We start from the raw sequence: 27,565 nt of genomic DNA on the forward strand, positions 1-27,565 counted from the left end.
TCCTTCTTCATTTCCCTAAGCTTATTTATGAACTATTACCATCATACCGTAACACTTTATTAGGTCTGTAAAAAGCCAAGGGAATGAATCACTATCATGCTCTCGCCATCCCTCTCTCACTCCATTCAATTTCCATTTCACCTCACCATTTAACACTTTCTCCCCATGTATCCACACCTAATTTTCAAAAATGCAATTCTGTCATAATTTACTCTCCCTCATATCATCCATTTTTGGGAGAATTATTAATTTTGTGTAGTTGTAACATCTAATCTGAAAAATCCAATAAAATGTAGAATACCTGTATCTTAACCCCTGTTGACACCTATATATCCACAACAGTAATGTCTTTTATATTTAAAAAGCCATCAATCTGATGTGTTGACAATTTCATCAGACACAAATGGTCAGTTGGCTATAGTGCACCAGCCATTGAATTCATCCAGCTGAGAAGGCCTGCATTCGATTTCACCATAAACTCCACAATCATTTCTCTACATTAATCAATACCACAGTTTTACACTGTCCTATTCTGAAATATGGCCGGAGGAAACATGAATAAAATCAACATCAGTATGCAGTTTTATGACAACACCTCTCGGACAGTATTAAGATTGAGCATCGCCATTTTGCAGGTGGCCCAATGCACTCACAAGCTTCATTTTGTAAAAGAAGCCAGAGAATCAGACTTGATCAAGTCATGCTTCATACAGAAACCAAAGACAATTAAATACCGCAATGTGTGACAGAAAGTCAGCACGGAAGACAAGCCATGAGGAAAGGAGGTTTTTAAAAGTGTGTCTGGGTTCCCTTCAATATAATTTATTAATAAGCGAACGCAAGTTGTCATAAGTGCTATATAGTATGCAGAAAACCTGGGAAACTTGAGTTGAGTCGAGTTGAAAAATCATTTAAGAAAGACAGAGAGAAATTCTGGCATGTTCTATTATATCTGAGGCATCAACTGAGCAAAATAAATTAGACTGGAAGCAGAAAAGATATGCTTGAAGTGATGAAAAAAGACCCTGACCACTCTAACACCCTGTCTAAAACAAGCAAATGCTTTTACTCAGTACTGCCACAAACCTCATCTTGCTAATCCAGTCAATGTCACTGGCTTTGTAAACTGAACAAGCCTTTGAAATTCCATGAATTGTAAAATAGCCTAGGATTGCAAACTACATTTGTCAAGACCTTCGGTAGTGACATTCAGTAACTACCTTTGACATTAAGGCAGAAAAAGAAAACCTCTGCAATTTAAACATTGCCAAACAATGGAGCTGCTTCAAGGGAAAGCATGAATAGTCTATTGTTGACCTGCACGATGCAGAAAATCATGCAATTTGCTCAGTCCATAAAAATGGGCTAGAAGGCCATAAATAGTAATACGTACATGTACTTTCAATGCTTTGAAGATATATGGCCAATTTACTCTGAAATTGCACTTTTCTCTGTACAATCCAGCCTAGTAATTGCACATAATCATGCAGGCCATGTCCTTATCAGGATATAACCTCTACAACCATCCTCGTCTCTTTTCTTAATGAGTCATCAGAGTCTGACTATGTCCTTGTTTCTCCTTCTTTCTCAAGCATGTTGTCCTCGCCCCAGGTGTGCGTGTCTACTCTGGTGACAGTGAGCACGATGGCCGTGGTCGACCTCTACCTGCTGGAGCAGAGCATGCTGGGACCTCGAAGCGGAGCTCGTCCTGCAGTATGGCCATGTGTTGCCGTCGCGCTGGGTGACCTTTGTTTCCTGCTGGCCCTGCGATTCGTTTCTGCCGGTGTGGTTTCGGAGGCTCGCTCTCCCCGCCGGGGCTTCGCCAATGCTCTGTGGTTTCTTTTCCTCTCGCTGCTGCAGCTGAAGCTTTTCTTTGTGTGTCAGAACTACAGACAGGAGAGACGGCCCCCAGATCCTCTTGCCCGCAAGACTCTGACTCTTTTACTTTCGGTGTGCCTGCCCTCGCTGTTTCTTATCCTGACAGGAGCTGACTACATGACTCCACTCCGCAGGAAGCAGGAGGTGCGCAGCCGGCTCCTGTGGGTGGTGGTTGACTTGCTAGACGTGTTGGATCTGCAAGCTGGGCTGTGGGAGGTGCAGGGAAGTGTGGGGGTTCCTCTTTGGGTGGAGGGTATAGTGTTCTTTTACTGTTATGTGCTGTTGCTGTTGCTGCCATGCGTGTCACTCACGGAGCTGGGTGCCACTGCGCTGCCTGGGCTCCAGGCGGCTCGGAAGGAGGCCATCTATCCATGGCTCAGCCTGGTGACCATTAACCTGTTCACGCTCGTGCCCAGAGGGGTCGGGATGCTGTGGTACAGGGACCCACGGGTGTCCACGGTGTTCCTGGGGAAAAACCTGCTGGCTCTTGCGGTAAAGTTGAGCTCTGCCTGGGAAAGGCACAGAAAGGGCAGCGGAGGGATGCAGGGCACAGAAGCCACCACAGGAACTGGAAATCAGACTCGAGGGGCAGCATCAGAGCAAGCCACGGAGCAGGAGCAAGAGTGCACGTCTCCAGTGCCATCCTCTACACGCTACAACACACTCTCACGTACTCACGGACACAGCCACTCGCTCTCTCACGTCAGCCTAGACCCCACCGAGACCTCACTGGGACCGGCTTACATTTCCCATGAGCTATAGAGGTCATGAAAGAGCCCTGAAACTGCCAACAACCGGAATTTGTAGGCTCATAGCTATCCCTGGAGTCTCTGTGCTTTTGGCAAGATTAGCAGAGATAACTCATCGTATTAGCACACATTGTAGTTTGTACAGCTGATGATTTGTAAAGCCAAACACGAGCAGCCTGCTGTGGTGTGAAGCTCCCAGACAAAAATGATAATGAGGCAAAAGAGGGAGCTGTTTTAATTAAGTGCCTTCTTAAAAGAGCAACAATTAATATTGTTACTCGTTCATTTTGGTGTTCATCAAGGACTTGAATTAAACCATGTACTGTGAAGCATGACAACTGTTAATATTCTACTCTGTAATAAAAATGTTTCATAGACACCTGCCTCCACCATTGTTACCAGGACTCAGCCAGACCCATAATCTGTGGGTCTGACATGTGAGACAGAAGCAGCTCTGAAGTAAATCTGTGCAGACATGTAAAAACAAATGACAACATTTCAAAAATAAAATGGGATGGAACTTCTTTAAAAAAAAATCAAAATTTTTATGGTTGTAACTCGCAAACAAATGAGTCCATTCTGCCATCAACTAAATGGGCATTTTATGGTTGAGCAAACACAGTAACGAAAGTATCTGTCAATCACTTTCAACAGTAAAACTTTACCCACAGTTACATACATTGAGGTCCAAAAGTCTAAGACTACAGGTGAAAAATGCTTGTATTTTGCACTTTTATATATCAACAAGTTAATTACTAAATATATTATAAGCACAGAAATTTCCGGCCAAAGTTGACTTTAGAAATTACATTAAAGGTTATTACATTAAAAATATTTTTTACATATTTGTTAAACCTGTCATTATGCCCTGACAGTAGAATATGAGACAGATAATCTGTGAAAAAAATCAAGCTCCTCTGGCTCCTCCCAGTGGTCCTATTGCCATTTGCAGAAACTCCATCGCTCCCGGTAAGAAACAACCAATCAGAGCTGCGGTCCGTAACTTTGTTTGTGTTCAAAATGTAGAAAAATGTATATAATAAGCGAGTACACCATGAATCCATTTTCCAAACCGTGTTTTTGGCTTGTCCTGAATCACTAGGGTGCACCTATAATAAGTGTTTATATTCAGACTATTTTAGATTGCTTCTGGGGTACCGCGGCGGAGTAACCCAGTGCCTTTGTGATTCTTCATAGACATAAACAGAGAGAAGTAGTTCCGGCTACGATGTTCTTCTGCAAGACGCAAGCAGTTCTGTTTATTAACCGCTAGAGCGTCAAAAGTTCCCTAACGCAGCTTTAATCTTTACAAATGTGTACACTATCACTCTTTGGTTTTAATGACAGCAGCACTTGAGCTGCATAAACTCAATATTAGAAGTTTGTTTAAAACCATATTTTGGATAATAGGAAGCAAATGTATTTATCCACCTGTACAAAGATTTCACACGTCACCAATTTTTTTAAATCCTGAAACTGTTTATTATTTAGAATCAAATTATAGTTTGAATCCCAGTTTCGCAATGTTGTATCAGACTTTAAGACCCCTGTATGGGGAGCTGCAGACTGGAATGGAGAGTGATGTCTCATTAGTCTACAACTTTAAACATATCATAGATACCACAGCATGAAGTGTCTTCTCCACTGTGGTTACCAATGACAGATCTGTATGTACCAGAGTATGATGTTAGAGAAACATGCACGTTCTGATGTGGTGATAGAGATTGAATCCTGGTGCAGAGTATGGTGGGGGGTTGGGTATTATTCACTCTCCATCAGCAGCCTCTGCCCTCCCACCCCCTGCTCTGATAAACCATTATTACTCATATTAATTGAAATGGGACTCATTTTTCAAAGAGCTAAGAGCTTATACCGTACTTCATTTACATGGAATATTTACCGAACATAAAAGCGGAGAAACTTGCATGACAAATGCTAAAAATAAGCCTAGCTATAAATGAACTGAATTACGGAATGCAGTTCCACATGAAGCTGATTTAGCTTCAGAGGTATAGCAGACATATGAACCAGACCAGAATGCCATTTCTCAGCCTTTCATCTCTCTCTCGCTCTCTCTCTCTCTGTTCATTTAAAATGCACATCCTCCATGTTATGTCCCCAGCTTTTCATTAATGAAAAGAAATCAGTGAAAAAGAACAGAACTATCAGGTTAGAAATACACAATGCTCACGGAATAAATTTTTCACCCCAAAATTAAATTAATAAAATAAGTGCTTTGCATAATAAAATAGCCATTTTGTTTGCATTTTGAGGACAATCCAGCTCATCCAACCTAAACTTTTATTGATGTAAATTTTTTTGTAAATCTAATAATAATTATATATATATATTATATATATATTTCATTTTTTTTGAGGGGGGGGGGGTTACTTAAGGTCACCAAATCTTCATTTATTTGATCAAAAATACCATAAAAACAGTAAAATTGTTACATATTGTTACACTTTAAAATGTTTCTGTTAATATCTAATTTTAAAATGTATTTTAATATGTAATTTATTCCTGCGAGAATCATTATAATATGCTGATTTGCTGCTTAAGAAACATTTATTAATATTATCAATGTTGAAATTTGTTTTAATATTATGCTTAATATTTTTTGTAAACTGTGAAGCATTTTTTCTGAATTGTTTGATGAACAGAGCTTTCAAAAGAACATAATTTATATGTGTGTGTGTGTGTGTTTGTGTGTGTCTCTATATATATACACTTATTAATGAAAATAAGAGTAAAAAGTGTGAGTCAATAACACATGATGATAATTTTCAGGAAAATGATTCCTCTACTGACATAAAAAAAAAAATTCTCAGTGCAAAACCATGTAATAGTTCACAAATATATAGATTTTTATTTAGATTTTCAGGGGTCAAATAAGATCTGGACATGATTCAGAAATTCACCCATTTACCTCACTGAAAAAACCCGGTGTTATTCTGCCTGGTCTTGATGTACAAAACACTTGAACTATTGTATTATACGGCCCTCTTTTATCCTGTCTTCTGTTTCTCTCCTCCATCCGGCTGAGTTAATTTCTCTCTGGACTGTAATTACTCTCCTCCACAGAAGCTGTCAGTTTCCCCCCTCTCCACCGGAGCTCCCTCTTTTATTTCTCTCGTTTGTTTAAATTTGCCCCCGGCCGACAGGCAGCCTACCTCTATGCGCTTACCCTGTCAGGGATGGTTAGGCAGACGAGAGAAAAAACGAAGGAAGGAGAAAGCGGGAAGATTAAAGGGCCAGAGCTGTAAGCTGAAGGCCTGCTGGCTGCAATTTATTTACAGTTTAATACACATAAAAGTTGAGCCAAAGATGGCAGCACAGGCACAAAGGCAAAACAGAGCTCAAACAGAGCTGACAAGAGCAGGGGAAGACACATGCACAAACATGCAACTGGACGTGTTTAACTGACATATGGTGCTGCTCTGCTTGACTGATGCTCATTACACCTCATATTTAGTTCACAACAGCTTTATTCAGCAGGAAAACACACTCAGGAGCCAGATTGACTTGCACTGGCAGAAGAAAATGTGTCTAATTTATTATCATCACGATGGGCAAGGGACTGTAATGACATCATTACAGCTGTAATTAGCTTGATAGTTATGATTGTGCTTTACATCTGAGAGCAGAGGTAAGCCTGTGTCAACATTTAGCTAAACAGTTTCCCAAGATAGTCCCTATGGTAGAGAAAAGCACAAAACCTTAAAAGGCTGTAAATATATGAAATCAGACGTTTGTTTCTTCAGAAGAGAACTTGAAATGGGCAAAGCTGTTGAGCAGAGACAGCAGACGTGCTTGTAACAGCATTGTTCACAGTGTGTTGCTCTCGTTACTTTCCTAACCATTAGAGCAGTGGTTCTCAGCTTTTTTAACTCCAAAGACCACCATCATAAGCAAAAACATCCAAAGGCCAGACACTCTTATTTTATATCAGTTTAATTTCAGAATCCCAGTTATTTTTACAAAAAACTAAAAAATTATTTCTGTAGACTAACCCATAAATTAGTATCTCCCTTTTTCCATAAACAAAAACCCAATAGGATTTTTCTACTGGCTTTTGGATTATTCCAGAGAATAAGCTCTTTGACCAACAAAAGTTTTTATAATATTCATCTGCTTCAATATTATCATGATAATAGAGTTTATCATGATAATCTTTACAAATTTTATTTTTTATTTTTATTAATTTTGTCTTTAATCTTCATTTGAAAAAAATATATATTTTCCCCGAAAATTTGAGTTAGAATAGTTTGCAAGTATGTGAAATAAACACAGTGAGGCTGTAAAAGCAAACGATTGAGTTTATGAGTAGATTACGTGATATTAGATGAAGTTAGCATAATTTTTTCGGTTTGCTTCCTGTTTAATACTGTGAAGCTGCTTCAAAATCATGTTTACAGCACTACAGAAATAAAGGTGAATTTACAAGTTTAACTGTCCGGTTTGATGATGTGTAATGTCACCAACAATATCTGTAGTCCCATTTATAACAATAACAAGTATTACTGATGTATTGCGTATCATATAATAAAAAAATTGAAAAATCATGTTTCTTGTGCTTGTGTTAACCATTTCAGTCATTTAACAAAACCCTAAAATGATGTGCTAAAATGAATTCGAAAAAAAAAAGAATTGAAAGTCTGCTTAGATACCCCTGGTAGAAAATAAAATTCAATGGTGAAAGAGAAAGGACTAAAATCTTACCTGTCCCAGGATAGGGCCCAGTGGAGGCCCAGGAGCCGCCTGTCCAGATCTTACAATTGCTCTGATCACACCTCCAGTATCCAACTTTTTCACCGCCTTGGCTGCTTTAGATATCTTAGACATTGTCTATGTGTCTGGCCTGCCACACGTCTGTCCGTCGCCTTTGCCTGTGGGGAAAGGTAATTATTGAGGTCTCCTCAATTCATTAAAAATTCAGCACAAAAGTCTTGTCCAGAGGTTGAAAAGTGAGTTACACAAAAGCTTTCCAATCCATAAAAGCTCTCCCAGGAGTGCACAGCAGCCTTATCTCGAGACGCTGTAAGTGAAGACAGGCACGAGGCGAAGTGCTATGAAACCTCAGGCCCTTCAGAGATAAGGGATAAAAGCACAGGTGCGTCACGCACTCGAGGAGCTTCTGCGCTTGGCTGCCTTCAACGATTCCCTGCACTCTGCCGATCCATTACGGTTAGCTAGCTCTCTATGGGTCTAGATCAGGAAAGGTCGATGGAGCAGATTGGACAGCAGCCACCAAGCACCAAAACATGCACAGAATTAGCGTCACATGCAAGGGCAAAAGAGTAGTACCTGGTTTTTCCATTCAAGACCGAATTCAATTACATGATTCAATCAATTAGTTGAGTGGTGGAAATGGCCTGAAACATATGCGCTCAGGGAAGCATGAGTCATAAAAACCGCACCCCATAATCTGATATACACCGAAGGCGATAAAAGCCATCATTCAGCTGATCGCAGCCTGGCTAATTACAAATATGACGGGAGAACTTGACTCATTTTGTGACGGTTCAACCCAGGTGAAAACAATATCTCCAAATTATTCACAGCACTCTGTTCCCAGGTTAACCTGACTATTTATTTATTCATAAATTCAAGGGAGATGAGGACAGAGGTGAAATAAACACACCTCGCTAGCCACACGTTGGAACGCACCATTGGTTTTAATGCCAAGTTAATCCTCGCATCTGTGCGCGCAAGGAGACAAGCAAAGAGAGCTTTTCTCAAGCACTGAAAGGTCTTGGATCTCAGAATACACAGGCTATCTGTGAAGAGCAGAAGCAGCAGATACAGGCTCCGCAATCACACTGCGTTAAAAATTACTCACAGGGTTGTCTTTAAAATGCAAATCACATGCTGGCCTTCATTTCACCGTTCAATTTCATGCTTTTCTCCAAACATATTTTTGCTGTTTTAAAAAACATGTTGAAGCTCAAATCAATTTAAGAGGCAGTCAGGGAATTTTGGGCTGCTGGTAAACCTTCACTTCTTGGCAGGAGGTCCAACCGTTTTAACATATTCAGAAGCAAAAATGGACAATCAACAATTCTCTGAGCTGAATTGAAGCAATTTATTCGGAACATTGTGTTTGGCACCAATGTACTTTTTTTGAGCGATGGTTTACTTGGTGCCAACAATAACAGTGTTTCTGACTGTTTTGAGAAAAACATGCATGAAATTTATTTTCCATTTAAAGCAACTCCGTTGACTAGATGGGGATATAAAATACACAATGAAAGAAAGAAGTGTGAGGATGAGTGACTATGGACTGTAGGCATGTTCTGTCAAACTTCACTGTGCTCGCTGGGTTCCCTGCTTTGAAGCACTCTTTGACTTTCCAAATTAGATTAAATTGCTTGAGAAAAATATTTGATATTCTTGGGAAAAAAAACATGTTTTGTTTGAAGTATTATGATTAGGAAGTAAGAAACAGCATGACTGCACTACCTTTGTAGATTATGGTTGATAAGATTTCACTTTTAACAAAAGATGTCTCTTGTGCTCTCCAAGGTTGCATTTATTTGATCAAAATGAACTGTTTTGATAGTTCATATTTTAAAATTCCTGTGATAGCAAAGCTAAATTTTCATCATCCATTATTTAGGGTTAAGTGACCCTTCATATATCATTCTAGTATGCTAATTTGCTGCTCAAGAAACATTTCTTAATCTTCTCAATGTTGTAAATTGTTCAGCTTAATATTGGGGACTTGAAAATAAAGCTACTGCATGACCCAGCATTTCACCCTGTGAATATAATGCTTTGATTTGTCTACAATATCAGATTTTAGGCTCATTTAATGACCTGGAAACACTGAAACCATCGCTGCAGGGTACATCCGTATCTGTTTGTTTGCTACAAATGAATCATTAGCCAATGTGCTATTTGATTTTTTTCTACATTGTTTGAACAGAGAATAATGAAGTAGGTGGGCAAACAATTGGTTTTCTGAAAATGAATTGTTGCAGTGTTTCACACTGAAGTATCCTGGCCGTAACAATGATAAAAAGGAAATGCCAAGCTCTGGGGATTTTAAATTGCACTGGGAAAATAGGGCAATATACCATTAGCAATAAATGAATGTGGCTCAGGTTTATTTATTTATTTTGCTGAGCATTTTGTCCATTGGCCAAAAAAAAAAAAAAAAAAACCTTGGATGTTAAAAATCCCTAGACTCAGTAAAGTGAATTAATATCTTAATGCAAATTCAGAGAAAGCAGTAATACAAGAAAAACCTCAGAGACGTAAAGCTGTTCTGTTCTGTCAAACTTCAGCTCAAAGGGATAAAACCATGTTTGAAGAAAATGAAACACTCAAGAGAGAGTCAATGGCATTAGCAGGGCTACATCATTCCTGATTTAAGATGACAAAGAGAGACAGGACCCTCTTTATGAAGTGATTTAAGAACCTCAAAACCATTCCCTCTGCAGCTTCACATTTACATATATAGATTTACAGTCCGACTTTTGAAAGCCAGCCAGTTCATTTGGATTCTCGTTCTCTTGATATATCTGTTTTTGGTTTGAGACAAATTGAACTTGCAGACATGGGAAAACATGTTTGTTGAGGCAAGAATAGCCCATTTAAAATACTGCTGAACAAGCAATTGTGGTTTTCGCAAAGTAGACAAAAGCTGGAAAATAAATGAGGAGGAAAGTACATAAAACATTTATGCATAGCAGAAATGACTGGTAAAATGATTTAATTCCTTCTACCAGCTTGCATTTTGCACAAAATGGGAAGATATGGGAAAATAGGCTTTATTGCTTTCAATGTTGTGTACAACATTAAATGAAAGCATTTGCTTACTAAATGCAACTAAAGCAAAATAAGCACAAAGCACATAAGTTGTAATTCAGCAAGCAGTATACTGTTTCAGAATTCAGCTCAGATCCTCTGATGCCCTCCAGGTGCATATTGATTTTGACAAGACCGCAGAGTGCAATTTGTGATAACCTCAGCAAAGAGCTAAACTGCCTCCTAATTTACAACAGCAAACTAGAAAAAGGTGGCAATACCTAAATGACATTGAAGTATCACTACTGTGTCAAAATATAACATCATTAAAACACTTATGAGCATAAGTTCCAGTCAACAAATATAAAAATGGGTCAATATTATGTTTTAATTAATTAGTGATCAATTCAGAGAGTGTGTTTTAGGTCAGGTATCGGCTTAGTATCTTACTTCTTACTTCACTCTGAAAATTTATCATTATGTATTTTTTCCCCAAGCTCAACTTTATAGTGTATGTTTGCATAAAATAGTTACCAAAATTCGATTTCATCCTCTCTGAGAATAAAGCAGTCTGTTTTCTGCCGCACCTTCACGAAATAGCTCTCTGTGCATGTGAAATGAGCAACAGCCCTGAGCAGTTTCTCTGGCTCTCTCACAAAAAAGGCTTGCAGGTGTGATATTGTCTCAAAAAGCAGTCTTTTACAACAACCAGCTCTGAAATGTGCCACACAAACTGCTACTTGAAATCATCACAGGCCTAGATAAACAACTGTCCAGACCCTTAACCATAATACTTTCACTCCTGCACAAAACAATATGTCCGATTAACCCCAGATGATATCTTCAGAAGAACCTGCCCTTTTCAGATTTATGTATTTCTGAGTAACATTACAATACTACCACACACTAATAAACTCGAAAATATCAGAAACACATCCAACCTGCAACTTCGCCTGGATAAATAATAAAAAGCATAATAATAATAATAAAGAGTAATATAATGGTACGGAGTTAAACAACATGTAACAGCTACATATATCCAGTTCATTTGAAAACGATAGTCTAATTAAACTAACAACATTTGTGACCAAAATTTACTTTTGAGCCTGGATGCCCCAAAAGGAGTGCTTTTTAAACAGAGTTTTCGACTATAAATGAAAATTGACAGTTTCATTTGAAAGTTTTTACATGGACAGTGTACACAGTCACGTGAACAGGGGTGCCTTAACTTAGTTAGCAACTTTGTTGGTTGCAATGCAATTTCCCATTGCCAACCAACTAAGTTGCTAACAGGTTAGCAACTATGGTTTTGGGAAACGCACCCCAGAGCGGTTTAAATCCCAGTTTGACCTTTGACGGATGCTCGATCCCAAAACTCTATAAAAGGAAGCTTTAATACACATTTAACTAACATATTTAGTATGTTAAATTCTAAAGTTTTATAATGGCAGTCATTTAAATTGATCTTGAAATTGTCATAATAAGCACATTAGTAAATAGTGGAAAACAAAGATCAATTAAAATGACTGTCATTATAAAACTTTAGAATTTAAGTATTGCTGTATTTTGTAGGTTCACACCGTTTTTTAAAGAATGAAATAAAACATTTATGAAGAAAATGTAGAGATAATGGTAATGACATTAATACATCATTGCATGCTTATAGCACATGACAGCATTTTATCTAAAGATGGTGAATAAGCAGCTTCAGGTACATTTTTATAACAGACGACACACTTGATTATGATATAAGCAAAGATATAATTCACATTACCTGCTAGTGGGATAATATGCGTCCACGTACACCCGAAAAAAGACCTTCACGTTAGTATTTGAACCATGCGCGCTGCCATATTGCCTTTACTGTCACTTCAGACGGTTCGGAGAAACCAGTTAACGTTAGACTTCCCCACATGGACAGGAGGAGGATTACGTTTATACATACAGAAGGAATACAGTATTTATAACGACAATATTGAACGCTACATAACATTTAAATATAATATTTTTATTTTATTTTTTTTCCTATTTCACGGTGTTTATTTGAAGTGGCGTCAGTGAAAACATGAACGTTTGTATTATTTGGCTTCATTTTCAACACTAGATGGCGAAGTGACTCTTTTTATCGACTGTTGAAACTCCCACGTGGGCATAGCGTCATTTCCCGTGTGTGCACGATCCGTGTGTACAGGCTAACTGCTTTTGTTATAAGCTATCTCTGTTTGTTAGTAGTTAGAAACATATAAAGGTTCCGTAATTAGAATAGCTGTTGTGATGGCTGAAGCGATTCAGAAGAAATTACAGTCAGAGCTGGAGAAATATCAACAACTGCAAAAAGGTAACAACGCTAGCTAGACAGCTATCCATGTTAGCATTCCTTTCAACAGTCTCTGCATGTGCATATTGATATTCATTTTAGAAAAATTTTATGCATTTGACTACAAATCACAAAGAAGTACCTTTTGACACAAATCAGGCTTTCAAGATGGACTGATTTAGCTTGTTAGTCAACACAATAGTCCAGAGCTGTCATAATGATCCTCTTTCTTGATACAGTCACTAAAAAGCTTTTTCTTAAGTGTTTTTTTTGTCTTATTCTTGTTGAAACGTGTAAGATTCATGTAATTTACATGTTAAATCGTTTCTGTTCTATTTGTATGTGAATAATACAATTATTCTTGTGAACGTAGAAACTGTTAACTTGTTATGTTTTTCGCAGATGTCAGTAAAAGTATGTCAGCAAGACAGAAGCTGGAGGCACAGTTAACTGAAAATAATATTGTTAAGGAGGTAAGAACATAATTACAGGGTATCTTCCACATTTGCATGTTCTTTTTTGTCATGCTAAAATATATACACTTTCATTTATGTATGTTGATCTTGTTTCACCACATGTCATCCCTCTGTAGGAGCTTGCATTGTTGGATAGCCAAAATACAGTTTACAAATTAATTGGACCAGTTTTGGTCAAACAAGATCTAGATGAAGCCAAAGCAACAGTGAGCAAGAGATTGGAATACATCAACGGTGAAATGTATGCATTGCATTTGATTCTGTTGTAATTGAGTGTGTAGTCCACATAGGCAAACCCCTAACTGATCTCTTCTTCATCTCAGTCAGCGCTATGAAACTTTACTGAAGGAGATGGAGAGAAAGTCTGAGCAGCATCGGGAAGTTCTCTCCAGCCTGCAGCAGGAGTACCAGCGCGCTCAGGGTCAGGCCGTTGGGAAAGTCTAAATGGATTATGAAGCAAAACTTATCCAGCAAAACTCAGAGACTGAATATGTCTGCTAATAACACATGCTTGTTCACATGTATATTAACAGAATTCTGTAGATTTTTAGTTTGATGCTTTTAGGCTATCAATAAAGTTTCTTTATTTATGTTCAGCATCCTCTTTTTTTGTTCTTGCAGTTAATATGTTAAAAGTGTTCATTTCAACATAAGTGGAACCTTTTCACATTTCCGAGATTCTCAGAATCAGAAGTCCCCATAGTTAGGAAAACTTGAGGTGAACATAAACTACAAAAATATCACTTGCATTCCTGTTTGCTCTAATAGCAAATTAAAAAAAGTTTGTGATAGCGTTTTTCTTGAGGAAAAAAAAAGAGATTGATGTCAAGTTTTCAGCACTGATGTCAAGTTTAATTTTTACAATTGCATATACTGTTTAAAAAATATAGATCAATTACAAGAACCGTGCAAGTAAAATAACTCTTAAATTAAAGGCAAAATGTCAAGCATTCTCTGTATACATTTTTGGTTTATGATGATGTATTGCAGTTTTTAAGAAACGTCATGAAATATGTTGATGCTTTAAGGTCAAATCCTAGGTTAGATGTAAATAAACATAACGTTTCTTGGATGTGTCATAAAGTAAACTAAATTGAGTAAAAGTAACAATAAACAAAAATCAGTTTAAAAGTTCCCATACGTTAACTATATAAAGTCGAGAAGATAAAAGCTACAAAAAAGTAAAATTACAGTTATTCTACTTTGCTTTTTTTCATGGGAATAAATGCCTGAATAATGTGTATAAATCTATGGGCTTAATCATCACCTCATTGAGGAAAAGAGTCACTGAAAAAAAACAGGACACTGTGAAGTTAATCATTAGTTCATTTCATAGATAGTGCGCAAGTTTTTGTTTTCACAAATAAATGATGTTTATCTTAAGCTAATAATAATAGTACAACTATTTATTTTTTTAATTGATATTACAAGTGAAACGTATACACACAAACTTACACATTCCCTAAAGCACAAGCCCTTGGTCAGGTAATACCTCACACTGCTGTGCATCACTATGCTGTGCATCACTATGTACCAAGGCCTTGAGAGCCCAGTGAGGCGACTCGTTTTTCTAATTAAAGGGGCAGGCGAGTGGTGCTTGCGGCCAGATGTTGCTCAGGGTAATGTCATTGAAGCGCTCGGTCAACAGGGTGTGTATACGCCCCTGCGCAACAGGCCATCAGACGCGCAATGGAGAAGCGATGAAGCACAGACGTCCGCATTGTGGATGCTTAGCTCCAATTAATATCCCGCGGAGGGAGACCTGTCCCCCTTCATTTCCCACCCGCCGGGGATTAACGCACATGAATAAAAGGCATTAGAAGAACGACGCTACTTGTAAGGGAGCTGTATACGCTTTAAAATCAGGTTGCAAACACACCCTCGCTAAGTCCAAATCGTAAACTGTGGCGTAAAGCTTCTAAAGGGATTAGCTATTTATCGAAGCAATAATATGCTAAGCTAATTAAACAGACAGATTTTGAGGTATTATTCGCTTTTGTGAAGGAGCTCGACCTTTTGGACTGAGTAGGGTGTATTATGCACAGTAAAGAATGAAGATTTATAATTCCAGGCTTTGATATGCCACAAGCCTCCGACATGTAGCCTACATATATAATAACAATATTAAATGTAATGATTGTTGAAAACAAACAGACACTGCTTTTCATTTGAACTCTTGTTTGAAGTAGAGTGTGACCGTGATTTCACGTTTAATACCACAAAACGCGCGCGCGTGTCTCGGTCGTCACCTAAACTAACGTGTCTTCTGCACTTTGTTTTCATAACCAGGTCAGGACACGCGTCGGTTTAATTTTACAGGTCTTTGCCAAATGGCCAAAAGGAACACATGTTGTACTAGTAAACTGGGACGATGGCTTTGCTATAAACGTTGTTCCCATGAGTTAGGTGACAATCAGAGAGAAATGCAGCACCTTACGTTCGTGCGTAATTTGGCAACATCTGACAACAGGTCCACTGCGAGACGTGTCTCATTACAAGGCGCAAAACCTAAACCACACATAACTCTTTTACTCGAAAAGGTTGAAGTGTGAACTGTTTTAGTAAAGTCCTGGGTAAAGTTTATTATAAGGTTTATTTAGCCTATTTGTTTTTGCTTATTTGTTATTTTTTGTGAGATGGTCTTTTGTGCTATCATCTTGCAAAGTTGATACAGTAAAGTAACATCGTAGTTAACAGGCTTACTTGTTTGCATGGGATATGTGTGTGTGTAGGCTACAATGTATTTTAGATTATTTAGGCACTTCATGGCTATAGTTTGACATGCCATGGGAAGTCAATCCAACTTAACATTTTCTTATAGTGATATTGTTTATTTTTCACTCCTTTACAGTTCACCAGGATTTATGCCATATGACATTTTTTGGAATATCTGAAGGTCATGTAGTTCTTAACTGTAAAGCATTTGTTGTAATAATACTAGCCTATTAATCAGTAACCAGGCCAATAATGACTTTTTAAAATTAATATAGCATTTATGAAGAAACAATCGCCTGGTAATTTAGAACCAATAGCTACAATATAACACAGTTCTCAAATAAATTTATAGGGAAAATCTATTCTCCTTCAACCGATTATTTATTGTAAATTCTACAACTTACAGACTAAATGTTACCCAATAAATTAGCCTACAATAAAACGTAGTAAAGGTGGGCAAGAGTAGTTTAAAAATATTTTAATAAATGTCAGTGCTGGTTTTGGAGGCCTACTGTTCTCTCCTCTTTTGATCCATCTTTTTAGTTTATTTGCCTTCTTTAGATATGGTGTTAGACTTTCTCTATAGCATTAAAGTGTCTGTTTCTCTAAATATTTCAAATAGATCACATATTTGACCATCAGGTTCGCGATAGGAATGGCTTGCGCAAATCTCATCACTCTTCTCTCGCTCGCTGGCGAACGCGCAGAGTAGCCTAGGCTGATTCGCGTGCCGCTCGTCCTCAAATAAAATAACGCGCTTCAGTCATGTTGTGCTAATAACCCAGCTCAGTTCAGTTCGTACGTGAAGTTAGCGCTTTTTCATATCTAATATATATATATATATATATATATATATATATATATTGTTAAAAACTGCAGGCTGCTTCAATTCAATTAAAATAGCAAAATAAAAATACTTTAGAAGTGATGGAATTTATAAGTGATAAAAAAATGAACACAAACATAAATATTGTCTAAGAAATTGTTTTAAGGTTAAACAACTTTACAGTTAAACAACAAGACCTTGCTAACTTCTGAGGTCTGAATGAATTTGTATTGAATTAAAATAGTTTGCTAAATCGAATTAAGAACTAATTGTAGCACAACATTCAATACTCGAAGTATAATTCACAGGAGTACTTCACATTACATCTACATTTTATAATTGTACGTTTGATATACTTGGCTGAGTACATTGCTCTTTGCTCGTTGCTCTCTCAAAAGCACACATCCGGTCTGGATAATCTATTTACACCTTTTGTGTTGAATGGCATTTGGGAGACTTATCTGTCTGTAATAACCGGTTCAGGCATCTGCCGGTGCATGGCATCTTTCAAAGGTCTAATCTCATTTCAGCTCAAAATCGTTTATCTAAGAGCTTACAAAGCGACAAAGCGAAACAAAGCTGCACATGAAGGTTGATTTAGGGGAGAGTAGAACCTTAAGTACAACTAAGCCATTATATCTAGTGGTAGCCTAAATCTACTTTCCAAGTCATGGTTTTATGACAACTTTAAATACTTTAGATTGTAGGATTTGGCATGTAGATAGCAAAGTAAAAGTAGGCTAATAGACTTGGCTTAACTTTTACTATTTTAAAGCCTTATATAAAAGATATTGAAAAACGACCTCATGATTTAAATCACAAATCGTTTGTCGAGTTCAGTCGAATTTTCCAAAACATTTGGGCACACAGGTGATATGTTGATAGGATATTGATAGGATAATATGTTGGCAGTATAATTGAGATCAAAACTTTGGTTTTATTAATTAATCCACTTATTGTGAGCTTGAGATACAGACAAGAACGATAATAATATATAAAATATTTCATTTGATTTGTTGCATGTAGAAAAGTTACTTTAAATAGCTTTCCAATCTTTATTTACTTAAATATATGTGACAGTTTTATAAACTGTCCGTTATATTATTGGTCTATGACTTTTTGTCATAGTGTTGGATCGAGCATCTATAGGCCTGGAGAATATTGAGGCATATAAATATAGGAAAAATTAACCCTATAGGGAATAGAATATAATCCAACATCATGTTCTGATAAATCAAACAACATTTGCTCTGACAAACGCCCGTTTAGACCACACCTAAGCGATCTGCACCTCAATGCATGATATCTTTCATAGATTAAGTGCAACATTACAAAGATGACCAAACAATTGCCCAATGAAAATCTGCAAATGTCAGGCCTGTTATCGAGTTATCTACCGTTATCACGTTGGAACGGTGAACATTCACACCGTGTCTGAAGAACAATGCCGTTCAATGCTGAACATCTCTCAGGAAATGAATTTAAGGAAATGCAAATATTAGGCCAAAGATAAAGGATAAATCCTTAGAGAGGTTTAATTCTTTGTTCAAAGTATAAGAAAATACTTTATGAACAACATTTCACGTTTTGCTGACATGAAAAATAACAGCAAATAAAAAGCCTTATTTTGTTTCAACAAAAACTGAATCTCTTGAATGAAATGAACATTTTTCAATGTTTTAGAAGAACACAAATATATGGCAATTACCACAAAGAAAAATTAAAAATGACATGAACTTGTGGTCTGAAAAGTTTCTTGGCACTCAAGTTCAAAAAACAAAAACAAAAAACCATTGAAATGTTCACCCTGTTAAGTACATGATTCTCCATCAAAAATGGATTTTGTAAAAAAAAAATCTTGAAAGAAAATTAATCAAAGTGAAACTTAGGTTCATCTCAACACAAATGTGTATCTTGATTGTTTGGCTGTCAGATCACCAAACTAACACTATACAGGCACAGATTTCTCAATGCCTTTTTTTATAACAAAATAAATCTTTGGCATTCTACTGTACAAAATCCACATATTTACACACTTCACAGTCTATTGACCCAGTGCTGCTCTAACACTGCTGAATCATTAATCACTGAAGACCTGGCCTTTTCAGTCTTTAGAGAGCTTTGCAGGGACTTTGGACATGATCTTCTACCAAGGTCTCCAGACAGCATCACAGAGCACAGCAGGTTGCTTAGGACTTGAAGTCATGGTGGGAGCAGACAGAACAGTTCTTTGTGCTAGCTTCGCACAGCCAGATGGTGTGCAAGAATTGCTCAGTTGGACACAAGTGTGATGCTGCTGTGCTGGCAGTGATGAGTCCTCATTGAGATGCACCTGAGTTTCTCTGCAGGATGGTGTGGACAGTAGCTGGGCTTGCATTGAGTGTGATTTGTGAAGGTTTCCACATGCTTTCTCCACTCCCTGTCCAAACTCATGGCTCTTGCTAGCAATAAAATTGCTGACTCGTATCAGACATGTCCTCATTCCATCATGGTAGTTCTGACATTTGCTAGGTGAACTCAGGTCCTCATCAGACTCCTCTGTGCGTGCTCTTTTTCCTCTGGTGATTTTAAAAGGGTCAGTCCCCAGGCCTTGGTCAGCTCTTAAGAAGTGCACAACACTTTCCAGGATTTCAGCCTTTTCGACTTTAGGGTTCTTGAGTTTCTATTAAAAAGAAGGAAAAAATGTGGTCAGATAAATATATATTTTACGGGCTACATTAAGGTAGAGTTTTTATTTAGAAACCTAACTTACCTCATCGTGTGTATTCTCAATTAAAAGCATCCTCAGAGTTTCTAGGCTTTGATTAATGCGATCTCTCCTTCTTTTCTCCATGAGAGGTTTGGGGACCTGTAACATTAAAAATAGTTTAGTTTAAATATAATGGTAAAATATAATTCCTAAATGCTTTAACATAATTGGTAACAAATCGTCATATCACATTGACACAAAATAACACATAATAGCCCAATATAAAGCTTTTAGGCTATGTGAATTATATTTATATTTCAGAGGTCTGAAAATACATTGTGAAACGAAAAAAGTTAGTTTTTTTACCCGTCTCGAGTCTTTTTGTTCTGGTATGTCAGCAGCTTGTTTACTCATTTTGGCGATTAACCAGATCCTTCTAAAGTGAGATTATGTGTCTCGTTTTGGAGTTGTGGTCATTTATGGTATGGTCAGTACACGCCCAGTCTTCTCATTATGAAAATAAAAGTAGATGAACCTATCACAGGCGTTCTTGAGCTAGCCCCTCATTAATATTCACAAATAGCTGGCTGCTGTAAATAATGTCCATTGTGAAGTAAGAGCCAGTAATGACCCATTTAGCCCCCCACTGGGATGTTTAAACTATAGCTATTCAGTTAAGGTATTGCCAAAGATTTTCAAAGAAGGTTTGAACCATTCACATGCATTATAAGGCCTATTGAAAAGAACCACTGAAAGGCGATTAGGCATATTACCTGCTGTGATTTCAAATCGTTATGATTATCGATAGACAATAAAGTGCATAGCCATTTGGACAGTTATAACACTGCACCGTAGGCTATTACTGTTTCTGCTGGTTGTGTAGCTATTTAATAATGCTATGTGATAATATTTAATCCAGAATAAGGTTCATAGGCTAAATATTGACTTGCAAAGTCCATCAATCTTGTAAATTCAATCTCAAAATAAAAACGAGGTATCCAAAGGTATTTGACTTCTTTCAGCTGGTTTACTATCACTGCTTTTTTCATTAGTGCAGGATCGGGTCGGATCACAGTCTTTTCCCCAAAAGAAAGCGTCTGTATAACAAAGAAGAACGTTAAAAAGAAAACGTGTTTGACTTGGTTGAGTCAATGAAGTGTGGCTTGAATTGAAAGTGGTCTTTGCTGGTCTTTTGATGTGTGTGAGGTCTTCTCGTGTGTTCGTAAATAATTTTCCTGCCTAAGGAATGAGGGCTATATATAGCCTACAGTTGATTTAATTTGGAAACAGCTTTTTATCAAAGAAAATGGAAGTGGATACTTTAAAAAAACTTATAAAACGTATCAAACTTATTAAAACCAACAACATTGTACTCTCTTCCAATAATCAGTTTCAAAAAGTTTTGCTTTGCTTAATTCCTGAGGATCCACTTGATCATTCCAACAATTTACAAGTGTAAGCGTGGGACAATGATGGTTTGCCGCCTAATCGTTCACACTTCTATCAAAACACAACCTTACAGCACACTTAACAGATTTGGTCGAAAAGCCTGGGCATCACACCTCTTCACATCCCCCTTTTCACCATAAAGCAGGATGCGCGTGTACTTTACACTCACGGACACGAGCTAATCTCACTTGGCGCGCGACTCCAAAACGACATCGCATTTTGTCTATTTTTAAAAACATATTCGTATAGAAATAGTTTCCATGGCCTAAAAATTAAGCAGAATTGATATGCCTACAATTTTTTTATCATTGTGAAATAGGATATTTGTCTCCACTCATAATTTACCACAATAGCCTATATATGATATTTGTGTAGTCTAATTCAGAGCTTCAGCGTTCTTTATCTGTAATTTCATTTAATTAGCTTTCCCCAATGTATCGCACTTTTGCATCACTTTGGTTTTGCGACTCAACTTACTTTTCAATTTCAGGTTGACAAAATTGTTCTGCTACCTTTAATCACCAAAATGTCAGGACAGATGCCATTTGTGCCTATATATGTTTTAGCAGTTCACACCAAGCATGGTCCTTTGCTGTTTATTTAAAACCTTTTGCTGATATTTGCATAGGCCGATTGCAGCATACAATCAAATGGCAAACTTTTCTTCCCAGATCCAATTGCGCCATCAAATGTTTCTAAATATGCTTAAAAAAAGTTTCAAACTATTTCCCTTTTCGATGGCTGTTTTAAATATTATATATTTAAATATTATATATATTTGTTTCTGCTTTGCTTGTTCAGATGTCATAGGGTAACACATCTGTTTATTGATTGTTTGGTTAATGCAATGGAACTCTGGGTGGAAAGTTCACAGTGCCGACGTCACTGTCACCTCTCCACCAATCAGATGCCACCCCAGAGGCTTAAAATTCCCTTTTGGCTCTATACCAGCAGTTTCCCACATCTACGAATTTAAGCGTGAAGAGCGAACTGATCAACTCTCAACATGACGAAGACAGAAAGCGTCAAAAGAGTAAGTTCTTTAAAAGCAACCTTTTCTCTTCCAAAAATTATTTCTCAAATTATTTATATTTAGCCTAAATTATGTTTTATTATGTTACGATAGTATTGGAAACTTACTATCAGTTTTAATTTGTAACTTTTGTTTAAAGAAGTTAAAGCCTGTGATAGAGAAGAAGAGAAGAGACCGAATCAACCATAACCTAGATGCGTTAAGAGATCTGCTTTTCAAGAACACTGCAGACACGGTGAGTTTCTACCCTCGATTTGTGATGCGTTACTTCGCATTATTTCTGCACTACTTCCTTAACAAACCCTTAAAACTTATTTCTCCTTCCACAGCGTTTACAAAATCGCAAACTGGAAAAAGCAGAGATTTTAGACCTTGCAGTTCAGTACATCAAAAAGACCACAAGAAAAACGGAGACAAATGGTTTGTTTTCACTGCTTTTACTTTTTACTTCATCCATCTGAATTTACTATGATTCACTATTAAAAGCTATTATTTATTAATAATAATTTGCCTAATTTATGTAATATTTTTCTGTCTCTCTGCAGTGACTTCCAAGGTCATTCAGAAGCAGTCTGTTTCTATGGGCCCCATCTGTGACTTCTATGAACCAGATTTCAACGGGAGGTTTAAATCATCCGAGCAGAAGGAGGTTCTTCTGAAACTGGGGGTCAACCATAAAACCTAACGGGTGCTACCAAAGCAGGAAATGAACCAGTGGTGCAGACGGGCTTCCCTCTATCACCATCAGGCCAGAACTACCAGCAGGATCTTCTCCTACACCCTGAATCATCTTTGGATGGCTCCAAACTTTTGCATCAGTTGACTTCTCCCCCCAGTTCATTATCATCATCATCATCACCACAATGTAGTTCCCCGCCATCATCTCCCACTTTTACCAGTTTATTCTCCCATCCCAGTAACTCCCCTCCATATCTATTCATTCCTTGTCCTCTACCTGCTCCTTCTGATTCACAGTCACCTCTTTTAACACCACTTTCACTCCATAGGCCTGTTACTGTGCTTCAGCCTGTTCTGCCAAACATGTCTAGAGATTTAACCCCACCGCAATCTCCTGTACTGGCTCTTAGACAAGAACCTTTTTCTCTTCCAACCCAGTCCATATGGAGATCATGGAGCTGAACTCTTACATTGGTGTGTTTTTCTATTTTACTTAGGGACTGCTCCAATGGAGAAATGACCTCCCAGAAAGTCCTAACGTGACATATGGTGTGGCATGAGCATAGGGTTATCACTTGTGTTTCCTCCAGTTACTATTACTTTTGTCATGTTTTCAATGACATATACTTTTCACTTGACTATTTATTGTTTTTGACCAATGTTTGTCTTCACTGGTATACCTGTAGCAATGAAATAAAGTCTTTTTTTAAATCAATCATTGTTATTTTTAATCAGTCCCTAAACCTTTGCCACAGTTTTTAGAGATGCATTTTTAGAGATGCAATTTTAATAACTAAAGAACATTCACACCAGTAAAACACTATTAGAGTTTTTAAGCCAAATGGTTCAGAAGAAGCTCCAGAAGCCAAACCATTTGGATATAAAATGAATGTGCATTGTGAGTACTAAAATAAGTTCCTATGATTATATTCCTTCATCTTAAAAAAAAAAAAAAAAAATGTTTCATTCATTATTAGTGTATAAGTGAAATTAAATCTGCACACTTAAGTTAGCCTACTGCAATTTTAAGGACTCTACTGCCATCTCGTGGTTTCTATGAATACAGAAATCCCTTTTAAAATAATGTTTTGCGAGCGAGTAGAGCCTAACTATTTTCAGTTCAGTATGAATAAAATACAGTATTTGTATAAGTCTGCCAAAATGTTAAAATGGTTTCTGTGATTTACAATTAAAATTTAAAATATATTTTTTTTATAATTCATGCCGTTAGACTTCCCTATCATAGGTCACTTCGATGCTGCGGTGACGTCACCACATATGGGAACACCTCCGGTGTGACGAATGTCTGAAGCCCAATACCATCCCGCCAATCCTATTGGCCAAATGGCGCATAGCACCACTCTACGCATGCGCACGCATGATATACCTGGGTGCAGCGCGCCATTTCGCTCAGATTTCATTCCTTCAGGAATAGCGAATCATCTGTGCCCTATCATCTCGCGTTCTCCAGCGATCTCTTCGAGCAGTGTTAACTCCTCTTCGCGGACGCGATGAGTTTTCGCAAATGCAAGGAGCCATGTACCAGGTACATCACGGCGGGGGACTCTCATGACAGGTGCGTAGTATGTCTTGGTTTACATCACGCACAGGCAGCGCTTAGCGGCCTTTCTTCCTGTCCCCATTGTGATGGCCTGCGGCTCAGAGTACTGCGCTCTAGGGTGGAAGTATTCTCTAATGTCGCCCTCGAGTCTAACCCCCGTCAGGTCACCTCTGCGACTGCCGAGGCACCGCACGAGGCGAGGGCCTGGGGCGACACGTGCGACATGGACTTCGTGGACAGCGCAGCGCTGGAATATTCTCCACATCGCTCGCTCTCCCCTACCCTGCTGCAGAATAAAGCTTATACTGAGCCTGTCGTCTTCTCTAATGAGGATTTGCTTCCCACACCGGAGGCATGCGCCGCCATTTCCTTCGGTTGTGGACGTTATGACGACGATGTTTTATCCACCGCGGCCTCGGGGTCTGAGGACTTCGCGACCGACACTAGCCCTCTTCCTCCTAGCGGACAGGAGAGGCGTGTTTCCCCCTCCTACAGTGAGCTGTTGGATGTGGTTTCTCGTGCGGTGGGTAAATTGGGGCTAGACTGGGAGGTTGACGCGGCCGAGGCCCAACCTTCTTCTAAGCTGGACGACCGTTTTCTAACTAGTCGGACACCTGCACAGCCCCGGAGGCCTTTACCTTTTTTCCCGGATCTCCACCAGGAGGTTTCGAGGTCTTGGAAACAGCCGTTTTCGGCGCGGATCACTAATGCTGCGGCCGCGGATTTCGCCACCGTTTCTGATATGGCGAACCATGGCTACACTATGATGCCCCCGGTGGAAGAGACTCTCGCCGAACACCTTGCGCCTAATTCGGCCGCGGCATGGAAGTCTCGCCCCCTTCTTCCTTCGAAGGCGTGTCGAGTCACGTCTAGTTTGGTGGGTAAATCCTACATGGCGGCTGGTCAAGCGGCTGCTTCACTCCACTCTATGGCGGTCCTTCAGGCCTACCAAGCGGAGTTATTGAAGGAATTGGATGAAGGTGAGGGCATCACACCGGAGGCGGTGAAAGAACTTCGCAGAGCGACGGATTTGGCGCTACGTGCTACCAAACATACCGCTCGTGCAGTGGGCCGTACTATGGCCGGTTTGATTTCGGTTGAGCGCCACCTCTGGCTTAATCTCACCGATATTAAGGAGAAGGATAAATCTTTCCTTATGGATGCCCCTGTCTCCAGGGATGGATTGTTCGGTGAGGCTGTCACGTCAGTAGTGGAGAAGTTCAGGGCAGCGAAACAGCAATCAGCCGCTTTCCGCCAGCTGATTCCCCGCAGACCCAGGGAGGTTGAACGCCGGCAAGCGCCCACGCGTTCTCGCTCAACCTCCTCTCACCGCCAGCGAGCAGCCTCTCGAGAGGAACCCACACCTATGGCGCCTCCTCGTAAGGATTGGGGCCCTAGGGTTTTTCCTCCGGCGCACCAGCGTCAACGTAAACGTTTGAACCTGACCTCGACGGCTAAAGCCTCTCGTTCTCGGGTACCGAATAGCAGCTCCTGATCTTTTTGCTGCTTGCCAGGGACTGTGCCCTCCGCTAGAGAGCGCTGTCGGACCGCTTTCGCGCATCCTACACTCTCATTGCAGTCCCCATGCTCAAACATTGATTGTCTCGCCGCTAACAGCGCCTCGAGCAACATTGGATCGAGCTGTAATGACAGACGCTCCCTCAGACACTCTGCGCAATCCTGCTTTCGGAGTGCGAGGGCCGACTCAAGGACCCTACACAAACGGCCCGTTTATGACGGCTCGCGCAGCCGCCGCTTTTTCGCTAGCGGCAGAGCCCGATGTTCCATCTGTTGGCCTAATTCCTGCCGTGGACACGTTTCAGGATTATACTCAACGGAACGCAACGATTCTGGCGCATACGCTTCCCCGGTGCACGAACACCACGGGCTTTTCGTGTCCGGTCGTTTTAACGCGTATGACAGCGTTGCAGGGAGCGGAAGCTTTGAAACCGCTGATATTGTTTCGGGCCGCGTGGGAACGCTTGCCCGGCATTTCTCAATGGGTGTTACGCACGGTTTGTCACGGATACACCATTCAGTTTCGGAAAGGCCCGCCTCCTTTCCGCGGAATTCTCTCCACTACGGTGAAGTCTACGGAAATGGCGGTGCTGCGACAGGAAATGTCAGCTCTGCTGAGCAAAGGGGCTATAGAAGAAATACACCCCTCTCAGATGGAGACAGGTTTTTACAGCCGTTATTTCGTGGTACCGAAAAAAGACGGCGGATTACGGCCCATTCTGGATTTACGCCGTCTGAATCTTGCACTCAGACCGAGCAAATTCAAGATGTTGACGGTGAAATCTATTCTGTCTCAGATCCAACCAAACGATTGGTTTGTTACGATCGATCTGAAGGATGCGTATTTCCATATTCAGATCGTCAAGAGACACAGGAAGTTCCTCAGATTCGCTTTAGAGGGCAAAGCGTATCAGTACCGCGTTCTTCCCTTTGGCTTGGCTTTAGCGCCCCGTACTTTCTCAAAATGCATGGACGCAGCTCTGGCCCCGTTGCGGCTCCAGGGCGTTCGTGTGTTGAATTATTTGGACGATTGGCTGGTGCTAGCGCAATCGCGGACTCAAGCACACTCTCACCGAGATCTTGTGCTGAATCATTTGAACAGCCTGGGCTTACGAACAAATTTCAAGAAAAGTGTTTTAACTCCCTCTCAACGGATAACTTTTCTGGGAATAGATCTGGACTCTCGCGCGATGACAGCGAAGCTTTCTCTCCCGCGCGCTCAGTCGATTGCGTCATGCGTGCAGCACTTCAAAGCGGGTCGCACGGTGACCCGTGAGATTGTGCCTCAGGCTCTTGGGTCTAATGGCAGCAGCATCCCCCGTGATTCGTCTGGGATTGCTTCAAATGCGCCCCTTTCAGTGGTGGACAAAAAGGCGGAATATTTCACCCCGTTGTCTCCCGCATCGCACGATTTCGGTGACACGGCGGTGCGTGATGTCGCTAAAAATTTGGATGTCAACCGAATTTCTCCTGTCAGGAGTTCGACTGGGAATGTATGCTTTCCGAGAGACTGTCACGACGGACGCGTCTTTGACTGGTTGGGGAGCTGTGTGTCGAGGGCGACCAGCCCACGGAGTATGGACAGCGGCTCAGCGCGGGCTGGCACATAAACAGACTGGAATTACTGGCAGTTTTTCTGGCTCTCCAGTATTTCACGGATCTGCTGATCGGCCGTCATGTGCTGCTCAGATCAGACAACACAGCGGTTGTGTCTTATCTGAACCATCAAGGAGGATTGCACTCCCGCCCCCTGTGCAGGCTGGCGAGGCGTGTTCTTCTGTGGTCTCGGAACAAGTTTCTATCGATCCGGGCCATTCATGTCCCCGGACGATTGAATTTCGGAGCGGACTTGCTATCCAGACAGGCTCTGGAACAGGGAGAATGGCGATTACACCCCCAGACGGTGGATCTTTTATGGCGGAAT

General features: G+C 39.7%; 4 protein-coding genes and 1 pseudogene across 4 annotated transcripts in view; 3 read left to right on the forward strand and 2 right to left on the reverse strand.

The window, feature by feature from the left end:
- LOC113114177 (39S ribosomal protein L11, mitochondrial-like) overlaps positions 1-12,259 on the reverse strand; it is a 30,233-nt gene extending 17,974 nt beyond the window's left edge. Inside the window, exons 1-2 of the mRNA XM_026280975.1 lie at positions 12,154-12,259; positions 7,350-7,516 (exon numbers count right to left, since the gene is read on the reverse strand). Of these exons, the coding sequence (XP_026136760.1) occupies positions 7,350-7,472 (123 nt within the window). The 5' untranslated portion in view covers positions 7,473-7,516; positions 12,154-12,259. The remainder of the gene's footprint in view (positions 1-7,349; positions 7,517-12,153) is intronic.
- Positions 1,063-2,892, forward strand: LOC113114173 (transmembrane protein 121-like). Its single transcript, XM_026280970.1, has one exon. It carries the CDS (start codon positions 1,594-1,596, stop codon positions 2,638-2,640), a length of 1,047 nt encoding a protein of 348 aa, XP_026136755.1. The 5' UTR covers positions 1,063-1,593; the 3' UTR covers positions 2,641-2,892.
- Positions 12,260-12,532: 273 nt separating the features above from the next.
- On the forward strand, positions 12,533-13,650 carry LOC113114179 (prefoldin subunit 6-like). Its single transcript, XM_026280976.1, has 4 exons — positions 12,533-12,717; positions 13,099-13,169; positions 13,289-13,413; positions 13,496-13,650. Exons 1-4 carry the CDS (start codon positions 12,654-12,656, stop codon positions 13,614-13,616), a joined length of 381 nt encoding a protein of 126 aa, XP_026136761.1. The 5' UTR covers positions 12,533-12,653; the 3' UTR covers positions 13,617-13,650.
- A 5,042-nt stretch (positions 13,651-18,692) lies between these two features.
- LOC113114175 (transcription factor HES-7-like) lies at positions 18,693-19,867 on the reverse strand. Its single transcript, XM_026280971.1, has 3 exons — positions 19,769-19,867; positions 19,466-19,561; positions 18,693-19,375 (listed from the first exon to the last, which is right to left on the reverse strand). The coding sequence occupies exons 1-3, from the start codon at positions 19,814-19,816 to the stop codon at positions 18,860-18,862; spliced, it is 660 nt and encodes a 219-aa protein (XP_026136756.1). The 5' UTR covers positions 19,817-19,867; the 3' UTR covers positions 18,693-18,859.
- A 1,950-nt stretch (positions 19,868-21,817) lies between these two features.
- On the forward strand, positions 21,818-23,228 carry LOC113114174 (transcription factor HES-7-like; annotated as a pseudogene).
- Positions 23,229-27,565: the final 4,337 nt, after the last annotated feature.

This window comes from Carassius auratus, chromosome 14, assembly GCF_003368295.1.
Source record: "Carassius auratus strain Wakin chromosome 14, ASM336829v1, whole genome shotgun sequence".
NCBI classification, from domain to species: Eukaryota; Metazoa; Chordata; class Actinopteri; order Cypriniformes; family Cyprinidae; genus Carassius; species Carassius auratus.

Excerpts from the sequence above, each read along its gene's own strand:
- LOC113114173 (XM_026280970.1), top strand. The coding sequence starts at position 1,594 with ATGTTGTCCTCGCCCCAGGTGTGCGTGTCTACTCTGGTGACAGTGAGC.
- LOC113114179 (XM_026280976.1), top strand. The coding sequence starts at position 12,654 with ATGGCTGAAGCGATTCAGAAGAAATTACAGTCAGAGCTGGAGAAATAT. Across the intron at positions 13,170-13,288 it reads AAAATAATATTGTTAAGGAG|GAGCTTGCATTGTTGGATAG; the intron begins GTAAGAACATAA and ends ATCCCTCTGTAG. Across the intron at positions 13,414-13,495 it reads GAATACATCAACGGTGAAAT|TCAGCGCTATGAAACTTTAC; the intron begins GTATGCATTGCA and ends TCTTCATCTCAG.
- LOC113114175 (XM_026280971.1), bottom strand. The coding sequence starts at position 19,816 with ATGAGTAAACAAGCTGCTGACATACCAGAACAAAAAGACTCGAGACGG. Across the intron at positions 19,562-19,768 it reads AACAAAAAGACTCGAGACGG|GTCCCCAAACCTCTCATGGA; the intron begins GTAAAAAAACTA and ends TTAATGTTACAG. Across the intron at positions 19,376-19,465 it reads TTGAGAATACACACGATGAG|AAACTCAAGAACCCTAAAGT; the intron begins GTAAGTTAGGTT and ends TCTTTTTAATAG.